Source organism: Epinephelus lanceolatus, chromosome 21, assembly GCF_041903045.1.
Source record: "Epinephelus lanceolatus isolate andai-2023 chromosome 21, ASM4190304v1, whole genome shotgun sequence".
NCBI lineage: Eukaryota > Metazoa > Chordata > Actinopteri > Perciformes > Serranidae > Epinephelus > Epinephelus lanceolatus.
This window is the reverse complement of record NC_135754.1, coordinates 33,643,700-33,671,040: the sequence shown is the minus strand read 5'-3', so window position 1 is coordinate 33,671,040 and position 27,341 is coordinate 33,643,700. Positions and strand designations below refer to the sequence as shown.

Below are 27,341 nucleotides of genomic sequence, written 5' to 3'. Positions count from 1 at the left end.
AACTGAACAAAAACCTTGTAAATGAGTTAATTGCAGGAATTTGCAACTGAAAAATGGTAGTATCCTTACTCTTTGTAATGAACAGCTTACTTGTTAGCATAGCCTACCTACTTAGCAGGCTAGCTCAACAATATTACGGTCTATTGGCAAGTTTACTCATTAGCATAGCCAACCTTGTTAGCACACTGATGATGTCAGAGTTCTTTGATTGGTTGATTGCAATGTCGGTCCTGGAATGCGATGGGGGATGTTGATCCAGGAGCATGTCCTACTGGCAAAATCACATTGTGCACTACTACTGAGGTTTGGCAAAATTTAGAGGAAAAGGTGCGCATTTTAGTTGGCCGAATGTTAAGTTTTTTTAGGGACACATTTTTTACAGCTGGAGAATGCAAGAATCTCTATAGGCCTACATCAATGATAAATGAAAAGTAAAATATTGAAATAAATAGCTGTTATTCATTTTCATATTGTCATTTTTTGTCAAAGCCACAGGGAGCCACTGGAGAGGGGCTAATGAGCAGCATGTGGCTCTAGAGCCTACTCTACGGCTGGTTAGAGGCGTGGCTTTTTTATGATTGACAAGTCGCCACTACAGAGACCAGTTTGGCTTCTTGGTCACATCCTTCCCTTTCTCCTCCCCTCTTGTCCAAACACGGTCACGTCTGGCTCCAAAAAAAAAAAAAAAAAACAACACGATAACAACAGCCAAAATGCCAAACTTAAGGCTTCAAACTGTAGTCCACATACCAATGGGTGACATCATAGAGGCTACATCCACCTCTTTTACACAGTCTATGTGCATGACTTATCTTCCCCCCTGCGAATTATCACACAGCCAGACTCATCAGGTGAAAACTGCCTCCTCCACATTTTTAATATGCAAATGTGAGAAATCCTTTTCTGTGCCTTCCCCCACACTTTGAAAGATTAAATATTCATGATCTCCGTCATTACTTTGCATTGCTCTTCAGTGATATTCAGGAATATAGCCTTTAAACTGTGACACTAAACACACTCTATCGCTGATTATTTAGGATTATTTAGATTCAATGTGGACGTATAAATGTATAAATAATTGAGTAGCTGTGTGTGTGTGTGTGTGTGTGAGAGAGAGAGAGAGAGAGTGAGAGAGAGAGAGAGAGAGAGAGAGAGTATACAGTAAAAGGGGAGCATATGGTGGTGATTTCAGTGAGGGCGGAGCAGGAGTTACGGCTCCCTGGGGTCCCACTTACATCTATTATTCATGGTATAGAGGGTCTGATAGCCACTCGACCTATGTTTGGTTACAGGCAGACTTGGGGGTCCTTATTTGAGTCTGAATCCATGTTACTCAAACATAACTAATAAACTTGATGTAAATAAATATGTAACAAGGAATTCTTATGACAAGTAAGTAATTGTGTAATTGTAAATTAAGAAAATGGCAGATTAAAATACACACTTGTATATTAGCTTTTACAGCAACATGCAGGTGTATTTATAGCTACATTACTTTCAGTCCTCCTGAGTTAGATTTTAGTGCAGAGGTCATACTTTTGTTTTTACCACTGGTGCATAAAAGCTTAAAATAGCCCAGCAGCCACATAAATAAATAAAATCCAGATACTGCAGGTCTTACTGTCCACTCATCCTTTCCACCAGTGCTAAAGGTGGAACTTGGTCCAACTGTCTACCTGGTTGCAGGTACATCAGGGTCTCTTTGTATGTTTGTGCATCACAGGTCATTGTGTCAGTGCGTCTGATACCTGGACTTGTTGCAAGCACACGTTGTATTCTCATCATCATAAGATTAAAATGTGTTTTTCATAGCAAGAAGAAAAGCAGTGTGTACCATGAGTATGAAGTGTTGCTGCTCTTCACTGCCGCTTATCATGCTGCTGCCAGTGTTTGTGTTGTGGCAGTTCAACTTTGGACCCAAATGCAAACACAACCAGGAAACGAGAAGTGGAGCTGAAGGCTTGAATGGAATGATGGCTGAGAAGCAGAGCGGGCAGATGAGCTGAAGGCAGAGCAGTCTGAATCTGGAGGCAGAAGACGAGAACATGGCTGGAGGTGGCGGGTTATGGTTGAGGGTGGCGTGGTGAATCTGAGACACAGAACAGAGTGTGAATTCCAAAAGTACAAAAGACAGAGTGTCAGAAAACTAGTTGGCCTTGATGTCTGTACCACAGAAGAGTGTCTGAGCCGGGGTTTTATACTGCAGTGGCTTGATTGTTGATGAGGTTCAGGTGTGCAGGTTCAGCAGCTGCTGACACTCAGGAGGATTGGCAGGACGAGGGAACCAGAAGGCCACACTCAGCAAACACACAGAGACAGACTGAAAACAAACATGAGACGCTACGAAAAGGCAAAGCTGAAACCCGTACAGTTTGTGCTTTTCTGTTTGGGTCTAGTTGGGTTTACAGCTAATGTGGACCGCTTCTGACTGTCCCTGGGCGGACCGGCTGTGGCTCAGCAGGTAGAGCAGGTCGTCCACTCATCGCGGGGTTGGCGGTCCGATCCAGCTCCTTATGTCCGCACACACATGTCAAATTGTCCTTGGACCTTGAAAGACATGGGTGTTTACTAGGCAGGGTCTAATGAAAATGTGCTCTTAGGTGAATGCATGGGTAAACTATTTTGGTATTTGAAGCGTTCTGGTTTCTGTTTTGTAGCCTGACTAGTCTTGGCCAATCACATTTGGGTAAGCTTTGGTTGCATGCAGGTGTGGAGAGCCAAAGAGGTAGAATGCGTTGGCCGAAATGCTATTGTGGAACCCATCGGTCATCGTCCAAGAATGAAATAGTTTTGTCGTCTGGACCTAAAACTCCTGCACCTCCTGCACAGGTCTGATTTTCAAGATCACTCCTTAACCAGAACTGTGAGGTGCTATACCGCATCCACCCCACCACCCACACATATGACCAGTTAGCTCCACATCCTGAGCCATCGACCGAAGATCCATGCCCAACCCATAACAGCAAATCCTGTAATAGTACAATAATCATGTGCTGTTCAAGTAACTCAGGTTTATAATGATCATTTTGGGACAGAAACTAAATTTTGAAATGACTCTTGTGAGTCCCCAACTTCATAATGCAGTACATACCTTTGTCCTCCTTTAAGGAGCTGTGCAGAAGTTGTGTTCCAAGCATGTGAACAGTTATCTACAAAGGCTTCATACATTTTCTTTGTGTCGCCCTGTGTCTCCAGGTGTGGAGAGGCACCATTGCCAGAATGCGATACCGGCGGATGAGAGCGGCCCTTGTCATCCTGCGGGCCTACCGACGCTACAAGGTGAAGTCTTACATCCGAGAGGTGAACCGGCGCTTCAAAAATGTCCAGTCCATGAAGGATTACGGCCGCCATGTGAAGTGGCCCACGCCTCCCAAAGTCCTGCGCAAGTTTGAGGAGGCACTCAGGAGCATCTATAACAGGTACTGTTTTCTAAATAGCATTTTCTAAATAACATTGCTTTATCTTTTAAGGGCCAGTGTGTAATATTTGGCATGGTTTATTGTCAAATCTGAATCTGAATCTGAATATTCTAGCCATGAATATGTTTATACAAGTGTATAATCGCTATAAAATAAAATTTGTTTGGTTTTCGTAGCCTTATAATTATGCTTTTATATATATATAGCAAGGGCCTTGCTTTAGAGAGGTCACCATCTTGCGCCGCCACGTATGTACGGCAGACCGAGCGGACAATCCAGCCAGCCAGAGAGCGCGTTTCGCGTGTATAAATGAACCAACGAAGACAGCGGAAGGAAGGAAGAAGGAGGAGGAAACAGCAGAGAGTGTTAGTAGTTCGTCGATAGAGAGTAGTGGAAGTTTTTTTTAGTTATAAAGTTTGCGAATGGACCACACTTACCACGCAACAGGAGAGAATGAACCCGAACGTCATCTGCGAGGAAAAGAAGACGCAACTTCACTCCTTGTGATGCACTCTCTGCGGCGCTTTTCCTCCTGATGATATATCTCCCCAACGATGGTAGCAGTAGCACCGAATCCCATTCTCTGCAGCAAAATGGGAGCGGAGGATTCAGCCTCTCTTCTCGCCCGCTCAGTATCCAAGTTCCTCATCTGTATGCTCCGGCTCAAACAGGTATGGCTCTGGGTCTGTGTCCGCTACAAGAAACTCTTCAAAATCGCGTTCAAAGTCGTCCATTGCAGCTACTATAGTCCGGAGGTATTGCTAGGCTAAATAAACAGCTGAGCTCTGTTTACAGGCTACGCTGTCAGTCAGTGTGCGGACTGGAGATTGATGGAGCAGAGAGGGAAGGGGGTACCCGCTTGGTATTGTAAATGAGTATGTGTGTATTAAGTGTGTGTGTTACGCCAGAAGAGTCAGAGTTTGGGACGGAGTCTTTTACCCCCTGGAGTGTTACCGACTGAGTTTTTGGAGTGCTCAAATAAACGGGCCTTTTTCCCAAACGCTACTCTGGTCTCCTGCTCGTGAGGGATTAATTACAATATCGTAACATGGGTTAGATTTCTAAATAAACATTCACCTCATCGCTAGATAGACCTACTCCTGAAAAACTCGTGTCTGCGCAAGGCTTTTTGTCCCTACGAGGCCACCGTCATTTACCCGACGGGAGGGGTGAGCGAGTGAGCCCTGCAATCTAGAATTTGACTTTAAATGTGACTGCTGCGTATCAGCTGCCAGATTCACATTAACATTCCAGCTTTTCAAACACGAACAAAAAGCTGCTGTGTTTGTGTTGAGTGGGTCCTTTCACAGAATAGGTTTAGGGTCAATTGTCTTTTATTTCACACTGTTCAAAAATGAAGTGGAACTGTATTTAAATGTTTAAAAATGTACCATCCATTCTCATCACGTCCTAACAAAGGCAGAGGATGAAGCTTTTTAAGATTAAATGTTTTTAAATTGCTTTCTTTTGAAGAAAATCACTTTCCTGAATTGGCTGAACTGAGAGTGGATCCGACCCCAACAGTCAGCAGAGAACACATGGCCTCGAGTGTTATTTTACATCCAGATGAGTCCGTTTGAAGCAACTTACACATGTTTCCTTCTGCCTTGGGCTCACACTGGGCATTGATTTTTCTCCCTCCATCAAAGACTCATCACTGCCTTTCATCCCAGTGTCTGTTTGTTTGCTTTTTTTTATTTGAAGCTGGGCACAGTAAGAAAATAGCCTTCCTGGAGAATGATGTTGGCTGTCAGGATGTGTGAGTGAAGGGCCAATAAGTACAGTACAGCTGGGGTCCGCCGCTGACCCAGCTCTCAAGGCTTTGAGCTGTAATCTCAATGGAGATATTTTCCTTTGCTCTTAGTTTTCTCTTTGTGTGTGTGTGTGTGTGTGTGTGTGTGTGTGTGTGCGTATGTGTGTTTGGATGTGTTTACCTCTAGGTGGTGGGCATGGACACTGATCAAAGGCCTCTCTCCAGAAGAAGCCCTGCAGGTGAGGGCCAAGGTAGCCAGCCTGGAGGCCCTGAAGGGCCATAGGGCCGACCTGGGGCTACAGAGGGCCTGGGAAGGAAACTACCTGGTGAGTAGGTGGGATGGCAGTGTGGGTAGGGGTGCAGTAGTAAAGCCATTGTAGTGGGGAGGTTCCAGACGCAAAAGCGTATTCATACAGTCTTTGTACTAACCAGCTGTTCACTGCAGCTTCATACAACTATTGTACAGACGTGAGTTTTTCTGATCCTAATGAAAGTGTGTGTAAGATGAGAGCTCACTTGATGAATGCCAGCACTGTCTCTGAATTCCTGTAAACAAAGCCAAAAACACAAAGAGTGTTTTAACAGGTTTTTTGTGGGGGGTTTTATGTCCAACAGAAGCGAGACAGCCCCGATACGGCTTCATCATTCACACTGGTGTCCAGCGAGCTGCAGCGCAAAGACAAATTCATGAGAGTTTTGTTTTCCTGCAACGTGCGCAAGGTAGGAAGGAGGCTTTTGGAGCATTTATCCTCTCCTGACCACATGCACACACAGTCACAACATGCAACTGTCTGTAAAAACAAATACACCCAACTGCTCGTGGTTTGTGCCATCACCCTGCAGGGTGTTTGGACTTGTGAGTGTGTGTGCTCTCTTATCCTGTGGGGTGACTAATGAGGAGCTTTGTGTTTCCCAGATCAACCGTTTCCACAAGGCAGAGGACCGGGCTGTGCTCATCACTGACCGCCACCTGTACAAGATGGACCCCCTGAAGCAGTACAAACCCATGAAGAGCATCCCCCTCTATAACGTATGGCACACTCCATTCCTTTAACAGCCTCCTTTATTACAAACACAGGGTGGCAAACAGAGGGCGGCTCATTAGACACAGGTGTAATACCATTTTAGTGCAGATTTCCAAAGAGGTTCCATATATTGGTCTAATGGGAGGAGAGATGCAAATCCATAAAACATGGTTTCATGTGCAGCACATCACAGTGAGAATGGTTTCTACAGAATTGCTTTTGATTTGAAGTGAATTACATGTTACACAATTAAAATGACACACAATGAATCATATTACCTCAAGGTAATGCTGCCAGACGTACAAGGGTCTTGTTCTGATTCATCTGAAGTGGAGCCTGATGTGAATTTTCAATATATTCATATAAGAATGAGCAGAACAAATGTAGTATGCTTCTTTGCATCTGTCAAACTTTTATAAACAGAGACACTAAGAGACTCAACCATTTCATCAAACTCATACTTTAATATGTTACTGTTTTATCAGCTGTGATTCAGCCAAGTTTTTCAAACACAAAGACAATTCCATGTGCTTTACTGTACATAAGTGGTTCCCAGCTTTTGGGCCAAGACCCCCCAGTTGTCACAAGATAAATCTACGGTGTCAGGAGTTAATTAAGGGTTAGGGAGTAAGAAAAAGTTACATTTAAGTGCTTAAAATTATGTTTATTTTTATGATTTTAGCCCCGTTTCCACCAAACACTTTCGGTTAGGGGTGTAACGGTACGCAAAAATCACGGTTCGGTACGAAACTCGGTACACAAGTCACGGTTCGGTTTTTTTTTCGGTACAGTAATGAAAAAAATAGACAACTATTAAATATCTTTTACTTATTGGTAACCTTATTAAAACATACCACCACAGCAGTTAACTCTTTTTACCCAATTTTTGAATGAAACAAATATATATAAAATCCTGCTTTTTCACATTGTTTGAATGAAAATAGAAATATAAAAGTGAAAAATAAAATCCTGCTGTTTTTTTAACACATTTTTTAATGAAAAATATAAATATAAATTTCTGCTTAAACAATTTTACTCAATTAAAATAAAAAGTATAGTGCAGCTGGTCAGCTTTAAAGCCTGCTCAGATTCAGTTTTACTAGGAACTTACTTAGCTTTCCCACTTTGTTAAAGTGCAGTAAACAAAACATGCTTATATCTAAAGTGCTGCTTAAACAATTTTACTCAACTCCAATGGCGTTGGTTATTTCTTTAGCGCGATGGTCAAGGAAACGCTCTTTCTTTTTAAACGACGACGATATCGTAAGTTTGCACCAGATTGCTTTTTCTGGTCGTGCCGGTTAACGTTCAAACTCGGGTGGTGTCGCTTTAGATGCCTTAGCATGTTAGACGTGTTTCCAAGTACATACCCGACCGCTTTTCTGCAGTGTCGGCACACTGCTTTTGTCTTGTCCACTTGTTTATTTACATCTTCGTATCTTACCCTGAAACCAAAGTGTTCTGAACGGAGGACTTAAGGTTTGCGGGTGGGTCTTCAGGTTCGTCAGGCTCACTTGCCATGTTGTCAAAATGCGAGAATGCGCTGCACAAAGTGAAGGCAGAGATTTACGATTGGACTCGGTCCGTCACTCAATTATGTCCGTCGGGGAACTAGGTATTTTAAATGGTTCGGCTCACAAAAACGGAATTAAAATAAAATAAAATAAAATAATATCCTGCCCCCAATAATTCGGTACAGGGTCGTGCCGAACCGAAAGTCGCGTACTGAACGGTTCAACACAAATACATGTACCGTTACGGCCCTACTTTCGGTATAGTACCTTTGGAACCAACAGTAACCCTTCTACATGGTACCTAGACCTTTAGTCTGCTTAGCGTTTCCACTGCAGACAGTCCTCGTAAATGTGGGCAGGGTTGTTGTCACTCACTGCTCCGTCTAGCACTCACTGTATTTCCTCCTTTATCAGTCTGCACCTTGTTTATCATCCACAGAACGAGGCTGCACGCCGATGTTCTCTGAACAAAATAGAACAGGCTGCAGTGAGAGTCTCTCTCCATGGGATATTTAAAAATAGCAGGCTTGTGCATTTAGTCCTTCTCAGGCAAGCTCAGGGGTTTAGTGTTGCTGTAGCCCACAGGAACGCCGCTCCATGACGCTTTTTTTTTTCTTCAAGTAAGGATTAGAAAGTATGCAGTTCACATAATCTGGTAGAAATTAATATATATTTTTAAACACAGATCCATTTATTACTAAAAGTGTCTGTCATATAAAAACTAAAGTGATGGTCAGAGTTATCACAGTGAAATTTAAGGTGTATTGATGGATTCATTTTGTCAACTCATGCATTGAGTAACATTACAAGTAATGTTCCACCTTAAAAGTCACCGGCAGTCGGCCCAGTGAATGAAGTTATTTTTTCTCAGACTCCAGCTGCTGTGAGAGGCAGCAAAACATCCTTTCATTTCATAGTTACAGTCTACTAATAGACTTACCACAGTATGAACAGTAGTTACATAACCTTCAAAACCAGCCACAACAAAGTGACCGTCCTCTATTGACCAATCAGACTGCAGTGTTTACAAACATGGGGATGATACAGAACGGTTCCATTGGTACCATCCACAACTTTTCACAGTGGAAACACCTCAGGCCTCTAAAAATTATTCAGATGAAGCTGCCATTGAGGGGAAATCACTCTGTTGGTGAACTGCTCACCACTCATAGACCATGTGCACCATGTGAAGAGGAGATACAAACATAAATTGCTTTGTAGCCAGAGGTCAAAAACAGAAAAATACATGATGCATTTAAATGCTGAGTGAGTAGGATTTGGGTGATATATTGTGAGAAATGGAAGCTGATATTCATAACTATTTTTACATGAGTTTATATTCACCTGAAAAAAGGAATCGTTGTGTTTTCGTCGCATTAGAATGAGCTGTTTGTATCTGCATCCAGAGAGGGGCCGTTTCCACAGAGGTCGCCATGTTGTTTCTACAGTAGCCCAGAATGGACAAACCAAACATTGGTTCTAGATAGCACCTTTCGGGTTTGCACACTGGCCTACATAGTTCTCCTACACATTTGGCACACTGGAGAAGTTACAGTTGGTAACTTCATTGCTATGTGCCACTAAATCTGACAAACTTTAACACTTACAACAGAGATTTAGAATGAAACATTTAACCACCAAAAATGAGACTGAAACCATTTTAAAATTAATTAAAAAACAAAATAGGATAAATCAGTTTGATATGGACACCACTTCTGTCCCAGTTTAATTACAAAGGCTGCCTCACTATACTGAGACCATACGGTATATCAGAAAGAGAGCTCTCTACGCCTGCCTTGTTAGAATTATATGTATGAACTGCCTGGTTTAATTACTGAAGACCCAGTGCAGTAAAGGGATTATGCTTTACATGCTTCTTTTATTCTACGTTAGTCTGAATGTATATGCATTTACACTTGTTCTGGAGCATTACATGTTGCTTTTATTAAATCCCTATGAATGCTGCCGTGGTAACAGACAGACTCTGGCTCATAAATAAATGTAAATATAAATTTTAGATTAGAGGGTTCAGGGAAGCTGGTTCGAATGTGGTTGAACAAATCATACCAGTTAAAATATGTATATGTGGAATAGAATTCACAGGATATCAGTTTTACAGTCGTCTTGTTTACAGAGAATCTAATTTATTTTTAACCTACAACGAATTATTGATAATCAGAAAGTCAAGTTATCATAGTGCTGAAACAACTTGTTAATTTATAGATTAGGCGATCAGGGTAATTAAACAAGCAGAAATAGTTCATATTCGGTGGTTCAAGCTTCCTAAATGTCAGAATTTGCTTATTTTTTCTCTTTTGTGTTGGACATCTTTATATTTTGGACTGTTATTCAGACAAAACGACTTGACATTTTCTGACATTTTACAGTTATTTGGTTCATCATTCATGAAAAGAATCATTAGCTGCAGCCCTACTTGAGATTTTCTTATTAGAGATGTTCCTTCTATACAACAGTAGGATGTAAACTAAATGATATTCTCGCACTTCCAGTTGAGGTTTACGTTCGTGCTGTTTGTGACAGCAGCTGTGACAGAGGTGACAGTTTTATCTCTGGTCTCCACGTCTCACCAGCCTGTTATTCTGTGGCAACATGTCAATATGCAAAAATCTCATTCAGCTCTACAATTGGCTGCTTTTGATTCATATTCACACTGTGATAGGCCCATTAAGGCTGCTACATGCTCTCAGCACATGAGGCTGTTTCCATGGCAAATGTGTCCTGCGTGTTTTTGTGTGTGTGTGTTGACTTCATGCCAGTTATGGGTTTTTTTCACAAGCAGTGACAAAATAATTTGCATGTAAGGTGGAATTTATTTTATCCTCTTTTCTTTTCTCTTGTTTTCTTCAGTCAAATCAATGTCTACTAGGATTAAGAGTTTTTAACCTGTTTTGAGATGTGGTCAGAAAAAGACAAAATATGCTTCTTCATTTTCTTGCTGACAGTCAGATGAGAAGATCAATAAAATTCTTAGAAAGGTGTATTCAGACCAGACATGAGGTGAATTTTTCTCAGTGTTGTAAACAGTGGTGGTCTGTGAGGCCGTTACAAACATACCAACACATGGGGAGAGAATACTTTTCACTATATTAAAGATTCATCCTGTTCCACCATTATTTAAATTTTGTCACTGTCTCCCACTGATGTATCTCACTGGGACGACACTTCACTGCCCCCTGATCTCCAGTGGTACTGCTCCGTTTCATCAGTATCCGTAAGCTTTCAGAAAACCAGCGTATATATGGACAAATTGAACACAGAGTACAGACAGGGGGCTCTGTCCGTCTCTGTCTCCATACCTAACGAGTAAAACTAGTTTCAAAGAGTAGTTCAGCTACATTTAAACTACATCACAGGAAATGATCACAGTCTGAGTCTGGATCTTATATGAAGGCACAACTGGACTGACAGTGAGTAAAGTGTAGGGCAGGCTAATCCTCACCTATGAGCCTTTACACTGTCACTTTTGGCGGCGGCGAGTCAAGCCACGCTGCACCACGTTTCATTATCAGTTAAGACACGCCGTGTCACGCTAAGCTGAGATGGACCTTCTCCAGAGTAGGTCCAAAAGCCAGGCCGCCCAATTTCAAGTGGGTAGCGGTTTACGTCTTGCTGACTGCAGCCAACCCTTAACAACACAGCTTCTCCCCCTCAAACAAGTCGAGGCTCTACTCACCTCTGTCCTTAGATATCTGCTTTATTTTGCTGTTTTCGATTATTCGAAGTTGTGTGAAGTTGCTTATCCTTATTTTGCTGCTTCACAATCAAAGTTTTTACATAACAAAATAAAAGGGGGCTTTTATTGTGAAGAATCAACAGGAAATGAAATGTCTTAGCATCTTTTCTTCAATTAAGACAAGTCTAATAATTCAGCAGGGAGGAAGAGTAAAAGTAGAAATAGCCACAGTGAGATGTTGATGAAGAGCTGCAGACAACAGATTCTTACTGCACCTCTGCAAACAGCTCACCTCCAACAGGTAAACTTCTTTTACCTGCCCTGCTGTGGAAAAACACATGTAGCAAAAATAACAGGGGACTTGAGCCATGGATCATTCCAAGCCGTCATCAGACACACCTTCAAGTTGGTAGCCCTGTTGTAATGGAAATGCAAATCCCTGCCGCGCTGGGCTGATGGCCCAAACCAAACCAAGCCAAGCCACCCCATGACTGTCAAAAAGGGGTATTAGAAAGTGTTTTAAGGAGAGAATAGGGAGCAGTTGTTGGGATTAAATCAGGAAAATGCTAAACTTATCAAATAATTATAGTATTTGATCACAGACATCCTGGTTGCAAACCAGAGGTGATTTTAGTCAAATAGCAGGTAATTGTCATTAAATGACAACCATGGCCAAAGAGCTGTTGTGCCATATTGTCAGACATGGCATAAAACATCATGAGAATAATACTGCAAATTGTAGTTAAACTGGAAATAGAACTCCATGTAGTTAACTACTCACTAACACTGTTCGCGGAAGTATAATGCCCATTCTCACGTACCCCCCCAATGTTAACACTCAGTACATTTACATGACACTTGAAAAAAACGAATTATTGCCTTAATCCGACTATAACTGGACAACTGAAGTGCATGTAAAAGTGATACTCCGACTAATATTGGAGTTCTCCAACTCCGATTAAGACACCCAGATAATGCGATTGGAATTCGATTTTCTCCGGCATGTATACGCCTTAATCGGAGGTAAACTAGACAATGCATGTGCGCATGCTCCACACCCCCCAGGCTGGCATATGACCCCAGAACAGACAAGACATGCTATTGTTGTAGCCCTCCAACAGCATACGGCGTTCTTGTCTGCCTCTCGAAATCACCATGACCACGAGGGATAGTGTGCACCTTATCTGCACAATCAGTAACGGGTACATTACGTACGAGATGAACAAAGCTGTACGATTATCCATCTTGCTGTTGTTCGAAAATGCCGGTCTGCCGCCTGACTCCAGTTGTTTATTATTAAGTGACGTAATAGGTCAACTGGAAAGGGGGCCGTATTAACCCGCTGAAACGAAGCATATCGCCACCTAGTGTTGAGGAGGAGGACACGTTCCCGTCAGTAATTTGATTTTCTCAGTTGCATGTAAACTGGGACAAGGACAGAAGTCCAATTAGATGCCAAAATCGAATTTTGAGCATAGCTCGATCAAGCTGTGCATGTAAACGTACTGACTGGTATCTCTATCAGCACTGTCTGCTCTTGCTGTTAGCACCATTAGCTGCTAGCCTCCAGCTCAGCCACCTCCATGTTGAGAGCCGTGTGCAGACAATCCTGGCGTAGACTCTGAATCATAGATATGCTTTGAATGTTGCGTACAGCTCCAGTGAGCTTTAGCAATGCTGTAGGCAGATTTTGTTACGAGGGTAGCTGTTTACACCTGTTTCCAGTCTTTATGCTAAGCTAAGCTAACTGTCAAAGTAGTATTGATCTTCTCACCAAACTCTCTCCAATCATACAGAATACAGTCTTATATAATACATTTTAAGGGTGATGAAATTTGACCAAATCTAAGTCATCACTCAAATAGCCCTTTGAGGAGGTGATCACCAGCTAATATGTCCTCACTCTTTCGGTGTACAAAACAAATACATCCTCATGAAGAGCAAACACAGATATATTTATGCCGTTTCACAAAGTTTAAATGGACTGCCAAATGTCCATCTCAATAAAACAGAGAGAGAAGAGGAAGCAGCAGAGTAATGCATACGTAAAACAAACTATTGGTGATATTGTACAACCGGTTCTTCTGTTATGCTTTGCTATGACACATTTATTGCTCACGCAGTTTATTTGCACCGCTAACCTTGGAGGTGAGGCAGAAATGAGACAGGAAGTGAAGGTGTAATACATTAATCTCCGAGGCGGATACGCCCCCGTAGTCTGGTGTTGAAATGAGTGAGAGATGAGGCTGGCGTGGGGTGACAAACTGTGACGAGACACCCCGGTGTTCAATCTGACAAAATGACAGGAGGGAATTAGAAGAGAGCCCGGAGATGGACACCTGAAGCCTTTATCGCTGCATCTGGAAGTGAAATGTGGAGATGGAGTTGAGACAGATGGTGGCAGCGAGAGAGAGCAGCATGAGTTAAGGAGATTTTTAGTTATTGTTCATTCAGAGAGAGTGACTCACACACACGCACACACACTGAGCTGATAGATGAGGCTCAGTCTCATGCACAGGGCATATGGGGAGCCGTCGGTGTTGTAGAAGGACGTGGGGGTCGCATGGTATGGTTTACAGCTTTCACACATTCAAGGTGACACAACAAGAATCATAAAGCATACGTACATTATAACCAAAGATAGACTTGAGGGAAAAGACGCTTACAACCATTTTTAAACCCTTTGAAAACATGAACAAAACATTTCATGCCTGTATTTTATCTAGATAATTAAGACTTGTTCCATTCATATTTGACATATTTGTATGCCCGTTTATAAAAGGCTAATCAGTATAATGGGAAAGTAATGTTTACTGATTGGGTTTGCACTCCAAAAACAAAATCCAAATGTGTTCATATCCCATAAAAAGACCCAAGCAAACAAGAAATTGATCCTAATAACAAATAAAAACAATAAGTTGCCTGTTTATATATTTGTAAGTCTGGTGCACACTGGTTCCCACTGAAGCTGTAGATCTTTAAAAACACACAGATAGATTGTTCATTTTCCGAACAGTGAAAAAAGACTTTGTTGGTTTTGGTCTGTTCATGAGATTTGTTCACAACCAGAGAAATACAGAAAATTGCCAGCTTCTTCATTTAAAGCAACTTTATCATAGTGCTCCATGAGCAGCTCCTCAAGGATTTTGCAACGAGCAACACAAATTCAGCCAGTCCCATAGAATTCTGCACAACCTTGCAATTTTGTCCAGTAACTGCAGCTTTACTCTAAATTTGAAGATATAAAACAGGGAAAATCTCATTTCTTTGAACAGTTTTGTGCAGCCTATTGATTCGCTCAGCCCCTATCTCTCCCTGTCTTTGCCTGGAATCACAAATACACAGTGACAGAGCTAACCATTAGCTTCACATGGCTAATGTTACCCAATATTTATTCACAGGTTTAACAACGGAGTTGAGCTGTTTTGCTGTCGGTGTCAGATTATCAGCTCAGTATTGGATGTTAACCACAGTTGCAAGGCTTTGGCCCAAATGGTAATACATGACGAGTCGTGATGAGATCACGTCATGCTGTGTTGGCCCATGCTATCCGGGCAGAGAGCGCATGAGGAGAGCAGCTCATGGAGACGGTCCTTCAGTGCTGCGTCGAACGACATTAACAGCTGATTTGCTGTAATCAGCCCCCAACCGTCACAAATTGATTATAATTCTGTGGGAAACACTGAAAGCTCATAATAATAAGCGCTGAATCCGTGAGAGCATCACAACTAATTTTGCAATTTTCACTTGCCCCCTCAATTTCATTGCAGAAAAATGCCTATAAACATCACAAGAAAAGCTGCCATGAAATCAGGCATTTTTGGGCTGCCACAATCACATAAACACGAAATCCTTAAGAGAATTTAAACCTTAAAACAGTAATAGCTGGTGTTCTAGCACTTCGGTCGCACAGTGCAGAATGATTAGTAAAACCTCTGTTTTGTTATTGTTAGGCCATGGGTGGTTTTGATGTATCCACTCTCTGATATCAATCAGGCAGTTATTGAGGGGATCTAGGCTGTTGCAGTCATTAGGAATGATGGGTATGTACAGCTGGGTGTCATAGGCATAACAGTGATAAGACACGTTATGTTTTTGCAGTATGTGACCCAATGGAAGCATGTAGAGTGAAAAGAGAACTGGACCCAAAATAGAACCTTGTGGTACTCCATAAATAACGTGAGCCAAGGAGGATGAGGAGCTGCTGTGTGTTACAGAGTCAGGTCTGTTAAAAGTAGGACCTGATGTACCGACCCGATGTCTCAGGCGGTTTAAAAGAATTTCACAATGTATTGTATCGAAGGCGGCACTGATATTGAGAAGAACAAACATAGGACAGAGCCCTGCATCTGCATTTAAAAGAAGGTCAGTAGTCACCTGAACATCATTACGACAGTACACTGACTTGTAAGGCTTTGGTAAACTGACCTGCTCATCAGAGTTACATAGTAGGGAGAGTGTACATCTCTTTCAATGTTATTTATGAACGATTGCGATGTAAGCTGCAACCTTAATGATGTCATCCCTGTCTCACCAAGTCAAAATCAAAAACAATAGTATTTCAGCAAAACTGAAACTTCTTGTCATTCTTTGTTTTTCTTTTTATTTTGGTGTTTATCTCCAATGTCACAATAAATAAAACTGTGCAGAATCATTTTTTTGTGTAAAATCCTGTAATATTACTTTACCTGTCAGTTGACATGGTGCTTTGATGTCATATTGCCGGCTCCAAACCTTTCAGTTTGTCAACAAATGCACGTGTACAGCCATTCGTGAGACTCCATGAGACAAGGATGACACCGATAAGGGTACATTCTGTCACAATCTTTCATAAACAACATCAGCAGGGATAACACTCACTGTCGGATTGTCTTTGTGTTCCTGTGAGACAGATTACTACAGTTTACGTCAGGGCAGTATAAACAGTTTGCAATCCTGCAGGCGTATGTAGTTACGACAGTGTGATGTGTGACCACTCTGACTGTAGGAGCGCCGACTCGCAAAAATATTAATTCTTGCATAAAGTTGCTTCAACAACATTTGGTTGCCAGAGTCATTCACCCTGTTAGTCACCATGACATCACCGATTATAACCACTGCCCTGCTGTATCCATAACACCGAGCCTTTATAAATGTCAAGCCGAGTGGGTGAGTGAATCGGTCAAGGTGAAAAAAGGCGGGTGAGAAGAAGTGTAGAAAGAAAAGAGGGGTGAGGGGGAGGAGATAGAGATGTACTGTGGGCTGAGAGGCACAGCAGCGTGACGCGCAGCTATCGATCGGAGAAGGTCAAACAGAGGGGAGAGCAGTTAGCTCGATGTTGATTAGCACTGATAGGCTAACACTACAGCATCCCCCCTGGCTGCCCTATACTGTGTATTTACTGCTGCTCCTGCAGGGCAGCATAAGGCCTGATAGATGGCTCGTACCACAGGGAGGAGCCGACTACTGTCTGCCCGAGGATTTACACGCCAATTAATGCCTGTGCAGCAAAAGTGACATCATCACCCTGAATTTCATCTTAAATAAAACACTGAAGAAATGTTGAGCTATACATTCTGCATCAGTGACTCATCTCACTGCTTTTCACCATCTTTCCTTTTCATTTTCTATTCTTGCCTCCTCCTCCTCCTCCTCCTCCTACACCCACCCACCCCCACCTCACCCCGCTCCCTATCCAGTGCTGTCTTTCCCCTCTCTCCTCTCCTCTCTCTCCGCTGCTGCCGCTTCTCTCTTCCCGTTGTTGTCATGCCAACTTCCCAGGAGACAGCGTTGTCATGGATACCAAGCGGCAGGGCAGATCAGCTGATGTCTGGTGTCGTTCAGGCATGTGCACAAATCGCTCTCCTGTATGTGCGCTCCTTTCCTCCCTTTTTTCCCAGCGAGGCTTATCTGTGATCCCCGCGGCTTTTATTCTCCTCGCGCTCTTTCTCCCCTCGTGGGGTTTTCATTCACCCATTGATCCCTTCACTTTTCTCAACCTACCACCGCCCACAGTTGCATAGTGACCGTACAGACTTTGTTTACAGAGATGATTGCTGCTGTACATGTGCAGCCATGTCAAGTTATTCTTAACCAAAGAATACAGTGAACAAAAGAGACGTCTGCTGTCTGCAAGAAGCTCTTAAATTATGCAAAACACTGAGATCAGGATGAGAAGGTGATGAAGCATCATTGTGTTAATAAATTCATTCATCTCAGAGGCAACGTGCAGGGGGATGACTGTTCTTTGCCCTGTAAACATAACTGGCTCACTAGCCTCACAACATGAATGGCTGCAGAGCTTTGCTTATTATATCATATTCATTTAATTGCACCCTTTGCTCCCGCTGCTATTTTCCTCCTCTATCTTTCCGGGACTGTCGGGAGGTGTTATATAACCAATAGGTCGTTCCCCTAAGAATACACCAGGAGAACCTGCTGTTCAAATTATGTCCTCATGTCAACAGCAGAGCAGAGTTGATCACACCAGAGAGCACTCCACAAAAACCACTGTGGTCCTGTCTGCACATTGACAACGCCACATCGTAAAGGAGTTCACTCACTAGTGTTTTCACCAAAATACCTCTTCTTTGGGTGCATGGCATTTATAAATGCAAATAAGACATTAGCACACAATTTGGTGCAGCCCTTCTGGGTCAAACTGTAACAAATATGTCTGTGTCTAATGTTCTCCTTGAGCCAATCAGTGTGATTTGAAAAACGACATAGCAGAGCTGTGAGATGCATTATATTGAGGGCTGCCCCCTGAAAGTCAGAGATTCAAATCTTCAGTCAGAGACCCTCAGTTGACTTAGATTGCGTAAGTGAAGCAGACTATTTTTGTCAGTGTGCTGTGCAGTGTACTTCTGAGGGTGTTTTGGTCCCCAGATGTTGCTGCAGAGTTGACTTTCATGCTACTCTTTAGTACAGACAGCTGCAGACACAGAGCGTGGCTTTGTACCATAACATTATCATCTCTCTTCTGGTCAGAAGTGTTGAATTTACAGCTCACAGCAACTTAACACGATACGGTCTTCTGCTTTTTTTTTTTTTTTTTTTTTTTTTTTTTATGGTATGTTGTGTCAGCAAAAAATGTTGTTGCACCGATCCATCCTTAGCGCCGTTAGCTTGTACATTACGTGAATGCAGCTGCCACTTTGAACATCCTGCTGAGCCCGTTCAAGCTTTGAAATTTATATGGCAAAAACACAAATCGACGAACTGCCAAATCTGATTCAACTGGTGTAATTCTGAGTTGGGTACGGCCACATGCTATTTCAAACATATTTAGTAGTGTGAAAAAGGAAAAAAAGAGACAAAAGTGACAGTTTTAGTTATAAAAAACAATATCACAAATTTGCCCAAAGGGGCTTTACAACCTGCACACCATACGACACCCTCTGTCCTAACACCCTCAGTTTAGATAAGGGAAAAACTCCCCAAAAACCCTTTAAACAGGGAAAAAATGCAAGTAACCACAGGAAGAGCAACAGAGGAGGGATACCTCTCCCACAACTGCCAGACCCGTACTAAATGTGTACAGAATAGGGTTGAGCCGAATACTCGCATGATATATATAATGTACTTTTTAGGAGTATCATTCCAGTGAAATGTGACAGACCTTCATTTGGGCAGCTGTGTTCAGTCTCTTATTCTTGAGATCCAAAATTATCTGAAGCTCAATTCTGAGGCTGCTCTGTAAATAGTTTTCATAAATAATAGATATATCAACTTCTGATGAACCAAGAGTAATTTCATGCTTGAAGTAGCAACTTTCTGTCAGGTCCCATCCACTCCTGGTTTAAGCCCCACCCACTAATTTACACTGCCTACTCCAAGAAATGGTGTACTCACTCAACCCTATAACCAACATATTAAATTACAGTATAGACTATAGGGATGACAGATAATTGGCAGATTGTAAACATATGAGGAATATGGATCCGGGAAGGATGTCGATTTCAGGTGCTGCTTAACAGTTAGGACCTGAGCCACATGACGACCTCTCCACCTTCATAGACAAACAGAAAAGAGGACAGACTACACCAGCATACAAGAGGCAAAGCTCACACACACCATCCACATAGACAGACAGACAGGAGGAAGTAAACAACAGAGAGAGAAAGAGACAATAGGATGGGCTGAATCTCCTCAAGGACGAAGATCCAGATGTAACCAGAAATGTTTGTGGTAGAAGTCGCACATTCTCAGAAATATATAAGCACGGATCTTTTCTTAACACTGAAAAGAGCAATGTGTTTCGCTCGGCACCTCAGACGGCCTTTTTCTTTCATTTATTAGTGGCCAGGTCTCGAAATACTTTTTCTGTGGTACATGTTAATTTTAAAATTACATGCACCAAATAAATTAACTGCACCATTGGTCCTTTTTTCCTGGCACCTCTTCTACGGCTAGGTCCAACCAGAAGAAATAAAACATAGCTGATGTAACATTTTCTTTTTTATGATGGTTAAAATATGAGGAAGTCATTGTTATTTAAGCTGATTTTTCCTTTAATTTTCTTACAGGCAGTACAGTAAAATAAGATCAATTTTTTCATGATCATAGGGTCACCATGAGCAGGATCATGTTCAAAATGTTGGCAGACCTCTGAAGGAATAGATTTATTCATTTACTATTTTTTTCTTCATATATGAGAGTTTAAACATTTTTTCAATTGAAAACCCAAGCAGCAGCCGGCTTGACAGGGTTTTAGATGGTGTCGCTGTTGCGCTGTGCTGCTCTGTCTTGTCTGACGTGCCGTGACGGTATCTGTCAAATCAGTTTTTTATGTGTAAGATAATGGACATGTGGCGCAGGACAAAAGAAAAGTTGAGAAGTTGAAAAGTTGACTTTAAAAAGTTATTCTCACGGTCAGTGCGTCATAGTTGGCAGCCCTGCTCAAGATAATTTCTGTACCAAGTTTTGTGCACCTGAACATGAAGAGCTGAGATTTGCTTGCACGACTCGACTTTTATGTTCACTACCACGCAGATGCATGGGGTACTCTGACACTTGATGTCCAAAGGGCCTTGGACAGTGTGTGTGAATTTGGGCCGTTAATAAATCTGTGTTTGGCAATCCAAATCTTTGATCCTAAATCGAACTGTGAGAGAAGCACTGATGGTTAGTTTAAAGCTCCGGTGTCTGAAGACAGCCTGCATCAAAATACTGGCAGTGCCAGAAATTTAGGATCTAATTGACCCACATCGACAAACCTGCTAGAAGAGGTCATAAAATGATCTAGAATTCACTGATGCAACATTTTAACCAACATTTTTAAAGTCAGTTATGCAGATAAAAGACAAAAGTTGAGTTGACCTGGTTATTTTTTTTTAATTTGCACCATAACTAAGGCTTCAGTTGACATCCTGATTATTTTCTCATTTAATCATTTGGTCTATAAAATGTCAGAAAACTGAAAATGCTCATCACAGTTTCCTAAAGTCCAAGTTGAAAGGTCGTTCAGGTGTGTATTTTAATCGACCAACAGTTTGGAACCCGAAGATACTCAGTTTACTGTCACGTAAGACAAAGAAAAGCAAAATATCTTCACAATTTAGAAGCTGGAACGGGATGATGTTTGGCAGTTTTGGCTAAAAATCAAAAGTTACCATTAGAATAGCGTCTAGAATAGCGAATTCATCAGGCATTCACTGCACAATCTACAGTCACACGCCTCAAAGCTGATATCTTATTGTCTGACACAGATTGGAAGATTTTATTAGACCCATCTCACTCAGTGTTCCATGCAGAATGACTGTTATCTCAGTGTGTAGGAGCATTTTAGATATCAGCACAAATTAACACAAAAAACTTGGCCTGCTTTGATGAAATCTCTGATCATCCTCGAGTTTTGTCTGATTGGTGTGGGTCGGGACGAGACGAGCACTCGAACAGATGGCTGGGCAGATAAATGCCTCCAACACACTTCATACTCGGGGTAAAACTAATTTGGTGAATCAAGACAAAAAATTAGACAAGGAAACGAATCAGAATGTATCATTACCCAACTCATTAGAACACTGACTGTCGTTCCAATCAATTAAGCCTTTAATATAAATGTAAATGTAATCGGCTCCATGTAATTAACTGCGGGTGGATTGCCTCGACAGAGAGGCATGGCTTTAGGCTTTAATTCATGGTGATTACGTGAAGTGTTTGTTTCCGAAGTCACAGGCGTCATTTTGGAGCTAAATAAGCTAGCTGGTTGTTTAGCCGCCGGAAGCAACCTGTCTCAGCCTGTCCGCCCCTGATGGGGAATTTGTCTCAGCGTTGCAGTCTGGTGAGTGGATATTAATGTACCTGCCTGGCTCCCCTCTGGCTGTTTCCTCAACATGTGGCACCTCGGTTCAGCTCAGAAAGACAAATTATGAGAGAAATAAATGGTTAGAAACCTTAGGGTGGGAATGACAAAGGAGAACGCTCGGCAAGAAGGAGGAGAGATAATAGTATAAAAGGAAAACAGGGATGAAAGAGAAGGGAACGGGGAGCTAATGAGCTCCTCATCCTCCTGAGATGTGTTTGCCTGTGAGGATATTGGTTTCTTCCTGTTGTGTCTACTTTGAAGACCTGTAAAGCTAAACAACCCAACCGCAAAAACTGGGATTCCCCTTTTAGCCTCTCTGCTTTTTCGCTGTTACGTCATTTGGGGGCTCTGAGTACAAAAATTCGATTGGACCTTTGGGATGCTGATCAATAAATCTCTACTGCAGGTGCTGATTTAAGCCTTGAGTGGGAGAAGCCCGGTGAATACACCACCAGACACCAGCGTTTGCTTTGGCTTGTTTTTAGTCTCACTGTTAAAAAGCTCTTAACAGAACATGGCACACTAAAACTTAACGTATCATGCAAAATAAAAACAACTTAAGTGGGTAATTCAAGATTTATCAAGGTAATCACAACAGTGTACGTCTTTATCACTGGATTTTACAGTTGTGGGGTTTTTCTTGTTTTGTTTTGCTTTCTGATGAGGCTGTTACACTTAAATTATTAGTACACGACTTTGTTCAATATTCAAGTCAAGTCAACTTTATTTATATTGCACTTTAAACACAAAGTAAATCCAAAGTGCTCTTACAGTACACACAGAACAAAGAAACAGAAGCAAAAGGAAAGCGAGAAAGTAAAAAGTTTGAAGTGATAATAGCAGTAAAATAATAAGATAGCAATGATAACACATCATTTCTGTTATAATCGCACCTATAATAATAATGACAGTCACACTTTGCTCAATTAAAGACTGTAGAGTAAAAGTGTGTTTAAGAATTCTAGAGTTTTGGGGCAGCAATAAAGAAAGCCCTGTCCCTGTAACCCTTAGTCCTGGATCTGGGGACAGACAGAAGTCTTTGATCAGATGAACTTAGTTCTCTCCCAGTGTGATGTGGGGAGAAGAGCTCTACAATGCACAATGGGGCGAGACCGTTTAGCCCTATTCGGATAGGATTGGTTTAACGTGGAGACGTGGGGTAAAGTAATTATTACCAGGGATTTTAGTCCCGTCCGAAAGCGCCATGTCTGTTATCATTACGGATAATGTCAGTAAAAATTACAGCGCCTTTTACCTTCTGTAAAATGGTCCAGAGAAAATACTAATCCCGTGCAAACGCGATCCTCTGTAAAAATGTATGTAAATATTTCATCACGTCCTGTTTACAACTAGTTTTCCGTTTTTTTTTTTGATGATGGAGGTGCTTGAAGAAGCATTCGGTGTTGTCATCAGTCGTGATAGTTGATATTCTTCTAATGATCGCATAGCCCTACGTGGGAGACCAATCAAAAAGGTTGAGAAGAAAGCACTTTTCAGAGCCACGAGACTTCTGGTTGTGTTAGGTAGGCCTAATATAAATCCATACTCTTTATCGTTGTGTACACACAATCCTGATCATGGGCAATATTTCATATTGGGCTAATCATTAATTATTACTAGTCAATACCCACTGGTAGCTTTGTCACCTTCTACCTATGCCAATCCTTAATGCCTATGTGCAGTTTCACATAGATTGACCACGTCAGTGAGAAGAAAAACGTGGGACAGACAGAATGACTGACTGACAGAATGACACACTGACAGTTTCTGTGATTATGTACAGCATACCATACCATGACTTAGTCATACCAAAAATTAGAAGAAAAAACTCAACACTGGTCCACAGGGGGAGCCACAGCGATCGGTTGCATTTTAGCCATTTTTAAGCATTTTTCTGTTGTTATAGCGCCACCCAATTGCAAATTAGAGTTAAATTTCTCCAGTCACCTTGAGGCGTCCTGTTCTACATATCTACCAAGTTTAGTAAAAATCCATATGGCGGTTAGGCCTAGATAAGAAATGAGCTCTCTAGCGCCCCCATTCTGTTTGATGGGGTCAATAATGGAGGGGTCCCCTCAGATTATGTGTGGTCATATGCCTACAAAGTTGCGTGGTGATGGGTGAAACCCTTGAGATGTTATACACCTTTATGTGATGAGCCACGCCCTCCGCAATATTCATTGCCTTATAGAAGCTCAGTTTTAGTAAGTTTTCCAACTTTTGCCAAGAGGGAACTTTAGATATTGGTCCCTAGATTATGTTCACCCAGTTTCATGCAGATCGCTCAAACTTCGTAGGAAGAGATTGATTTGAAGTGTTTTTCAAAAAATTCAAAATGGCGGAAAATCTATACAAGCGGAAGTTATGGGTTCTTGAGGCAAATGTGTTCCTCAAGAGGAGAGGCATCTCTGTGCAAAGTTTCATGTCTCTACGACATACGGGGCATGAGATATGCCCATTCAAAGTTTGCAATTTGAATCAGTTGCTATAGCGCCCCCCTTTGGCCAATTGATGTAATATTGCTTCATTCACATCCTCCCATGACCCTCTACCACTGTGCCAAATTTCACATGGATTGACCAAGTCAGTGAGGAGAAAAACGTGGAACAGTCACACAGACAGAGTTTTCGTCATTATATAGTAAGATTATCCTTCAGCTGAACGTAACACATACAGGAAGCAACATAGCACACACATGCCGACAGGGAGGTGACGCCAGGGCGCAAACTGAGTTACCACTCCCATCTCTGGTAGAATTACGGAAATTTTTCTTTTTGACCTTGTTAAAACTCTTGCTGCTGCATTTTGGACGAGTTGAAGACGGGATAAGCAAGACTGAAAAATACCAAAATATAACGAATTGCAATAGTCGAGGCAGGAGGATATGAAGACGTGGATGACTTTCTCCAGGTCAGAAATACAGAGAATTGATCTAAGTCTAGAGATTATGAGCAACTGCATGAAACTTAATTTTACTGCTTGATTGATTTGTTCGTCAAACCTCAGAATCAAGTATGACCTCAAGATTTTTAGCACGAGATTCAACAGAGGGGACCAAAGGGCCAAGATGAGGAGACATGATTCTGGTCAAGTGCCGTAGTCCAAATAAAATAGTTTGCAGCCATCCAGGATTTGATGTCGTAAAGACAGTTATTAAGGTCAGTTAGTTTGCTGATGTTGGTTGGCTCTAAAGGGAGGCACATCTGTGTATCATCCATTACTATAGACTCAGTTCTGATCACAGACTCTGGAGGGAGCAATAAAATCCCTTTTACATCAATATCTTGCGATTTCTAGAAGCCGCGTAGGCGGGATGATGTACAGGGTAATTTGCATCAGGGTTTATTTCACAATAATGACTCACTGTACATTATCCCTTACGTATACCATTGGTTTTGTCCATTAACAGTTCCAGTAAAGTTTATTCAAACAAGACGACCACATCTTTTACAAATCAGAGAGGCAGCATCGCTTTGTGCAGTTTTATTAGGAACATAAAGTAAGAAAAAAAGAAATATGGAGCTGCAGATGTGTGGAAGATGTAGACTGTGTTTGCTCTGCAGCAAGTTAAGTTTTCTATCACAGCAGTCTTAAGACTATAGTTGACAGAGCACTGAACATCTAAACTCAAGTGAAAGTACAGTTACACCCATAAATAAATAACCTGAGTAAAAGTTAAAACTTTCCATTTTGGAAACTAGAGCTGTACCTGACGAAAAAAACCCTTGGCTGCTGCATGACTACCAACATCCACACAAAAATAGCACGAGCAGTACCTTTTATTTATCAAGGTTTTTTATCTCCTACTGACACAGGAGATCTGGTAAATACTCCAGATTCCTCAGGTCTCCTCTCTTTACTTCCAGCGGAAGTCAAACAGGATGAGTTGTAGCCTGGTGCAGTAACCCCAGTGAATTCACGTCCTGTGGGGTGCGCCAACTCATATTCCCTGATATGCCTGATCATCTGTGTCTCTCCATGCGATGTATTTGTGTTTATCCACAGTACAGATGGTTATGTGTTGCGTCTCTCAGCACACATTTGTACCTTTTCACATGTTTGTGTTTCTCTGTAGGCTCTATGTACATGTTTATCTGTGTTTAATTGTGTGTCCTCTCTGTCTCTCTCTCTCTCGCACTGTCCCAGGTGACGGGAGTGAGCGTGTCCCCTGGGAAGGACCAGCTGGTTGTGTTCCACACCAAGGACAGCAGGGATCTCGTGGTGTGCCTGCAGGGCATGGTGCCTGCCAATGAGAGCCGCATCGGGGAGCTGGTTGGCACCCTACTTAGCCACTTCAAGAGGTAAGCGATGGGGGAAACAAGTGATTGTAGAAGCTGAATTACTCATTTGCCTACAGGTGGCTTCATATTTTCAACTGTTGAAAAAGTGTCCTAAAGTTACGGAAGCCCTGAGAGGCATGGTGAAATTCTTTTTTTTTTTTTTTTTTTGCATACATCGTTGGCCAATACCTAGGTTTATCTCTTTTACGCACAAGAACAAAAGTTGGTTTCCGTTGGTATCAGTGGCCTACTATGGACAGCAGCACTATCCGTTTCTCTTAAAGGGATACTTGGTAGTTGTGGTAAACTTCCCTCTATCTAACCAGTGCCTAGATATCCCTCCTCCCCCCATGGCAAAACTCCACCAGATGACATCTTTACATCATTTAGTGGAGCTTTGCTGGCTTTTGGGGCCGTACTTCCGCTGCTCGCCACCCATGTTGGCGCCGCCGTGGACGCAAAGGGTATAGAAGCAGATCAAGAGACTGACATCGCCAAAATTGGACCAAAATTTGATGGAATATAAATCAAGATATTTTTACTGCACTGCCTATTTATCTAAAATGTTCTTAGAAACCCATTTTAGTGTTATATTTAGCTATAATAGCAAGAGATTGTAAACAGGAAGTGGGCGCCATACTGTTTCCTGTACAGTGAAAACGCTGATCAAACTGTAAAACAAGGCAGCATTGATCGAATATAAACCAAGAGTCTGTTACGGCATTGCCTATTTCTTGCTGCTAGCGTTTTACATGTACCAATGGTACCAATCCACATTAAGTCACCCACCAGCAGGAGCACAGTGCATTCTGGCAGTTGTAGTTTTTATACCTGATGAGCAAAAGTGAATGCCAGAGTGCTTATTCTCTGGTATTTGTGTCTTATATCTATGAAATACTTCTTTAATGGGACACATAGCAGCAAACAGCAGCTCTGCTCTGCTCTCTGCTATGTTCACATTTTAGAGACTGTCATTAATTTTTTTCCACATTAATGATGTATTATTTCAGCCACTGCAACCTACCCACTATTAATCAGAATGTTGTTGCTACTGTGTGACAGCTGCAGTAATGATTGTGTAAACCCGGCCTGTGAGCTGGTATTAATGCATACATTAGGCTAATCAGAGATTTATGGTGGTGTTGTGTTAGTAACATTGGTGAAAAAAAAAACATTAATCAGCATCCCCTGAGTAGACTGTGTTTGTGGACATGTTGGAACCATTGCAAGTGGGCGGTTATGAAATAGAATCCTGCCGGAGCTACTGCACAGTTCCAGTATGTTTTACAGTGGACATTTGTAGTTTGTTAAATGAGAAGGCAAAACATTTTGTTTCTGCTGCATTTGAACTTTTAATCCCCTTTATAG

At 41.9% G+C, this 27,341-nt stretch overlaps 1 protein-coding gene across 1 annotated transcript in view; it reads left to right on the top strand.

Moving 5' to 3' along the window:
- Nucleotides 1-27,341, top strand: part of myo1d (myosin 1D) — a 192,329-nt gene that overhangs the window by 116,655 nt on the left and 48,333 nt on the right. The window contains exons 17-21 of the mRNA XM_033611683.2: nt 3,196-3,419; nt 5,360-5,498; nt 5,788-5,892; nt 6,089-6,202; nt 25,840-25,994. Of these exons, the coding sequence (XP_033467574.1) occupies nt 3,196-3,419; nt 5,360-5,498; nt 5,788-5,892; nt 6,089-6,202; nt 25,840-25,994 (737 nt within the window). The remainder of the gene's footprint in view (nt 1-3,195; nt 3,420-5,359; nt 5,499-5,787; nt 5,893-6,088; nt 6,203-25,839; nt 25,995-27,341) is intronic.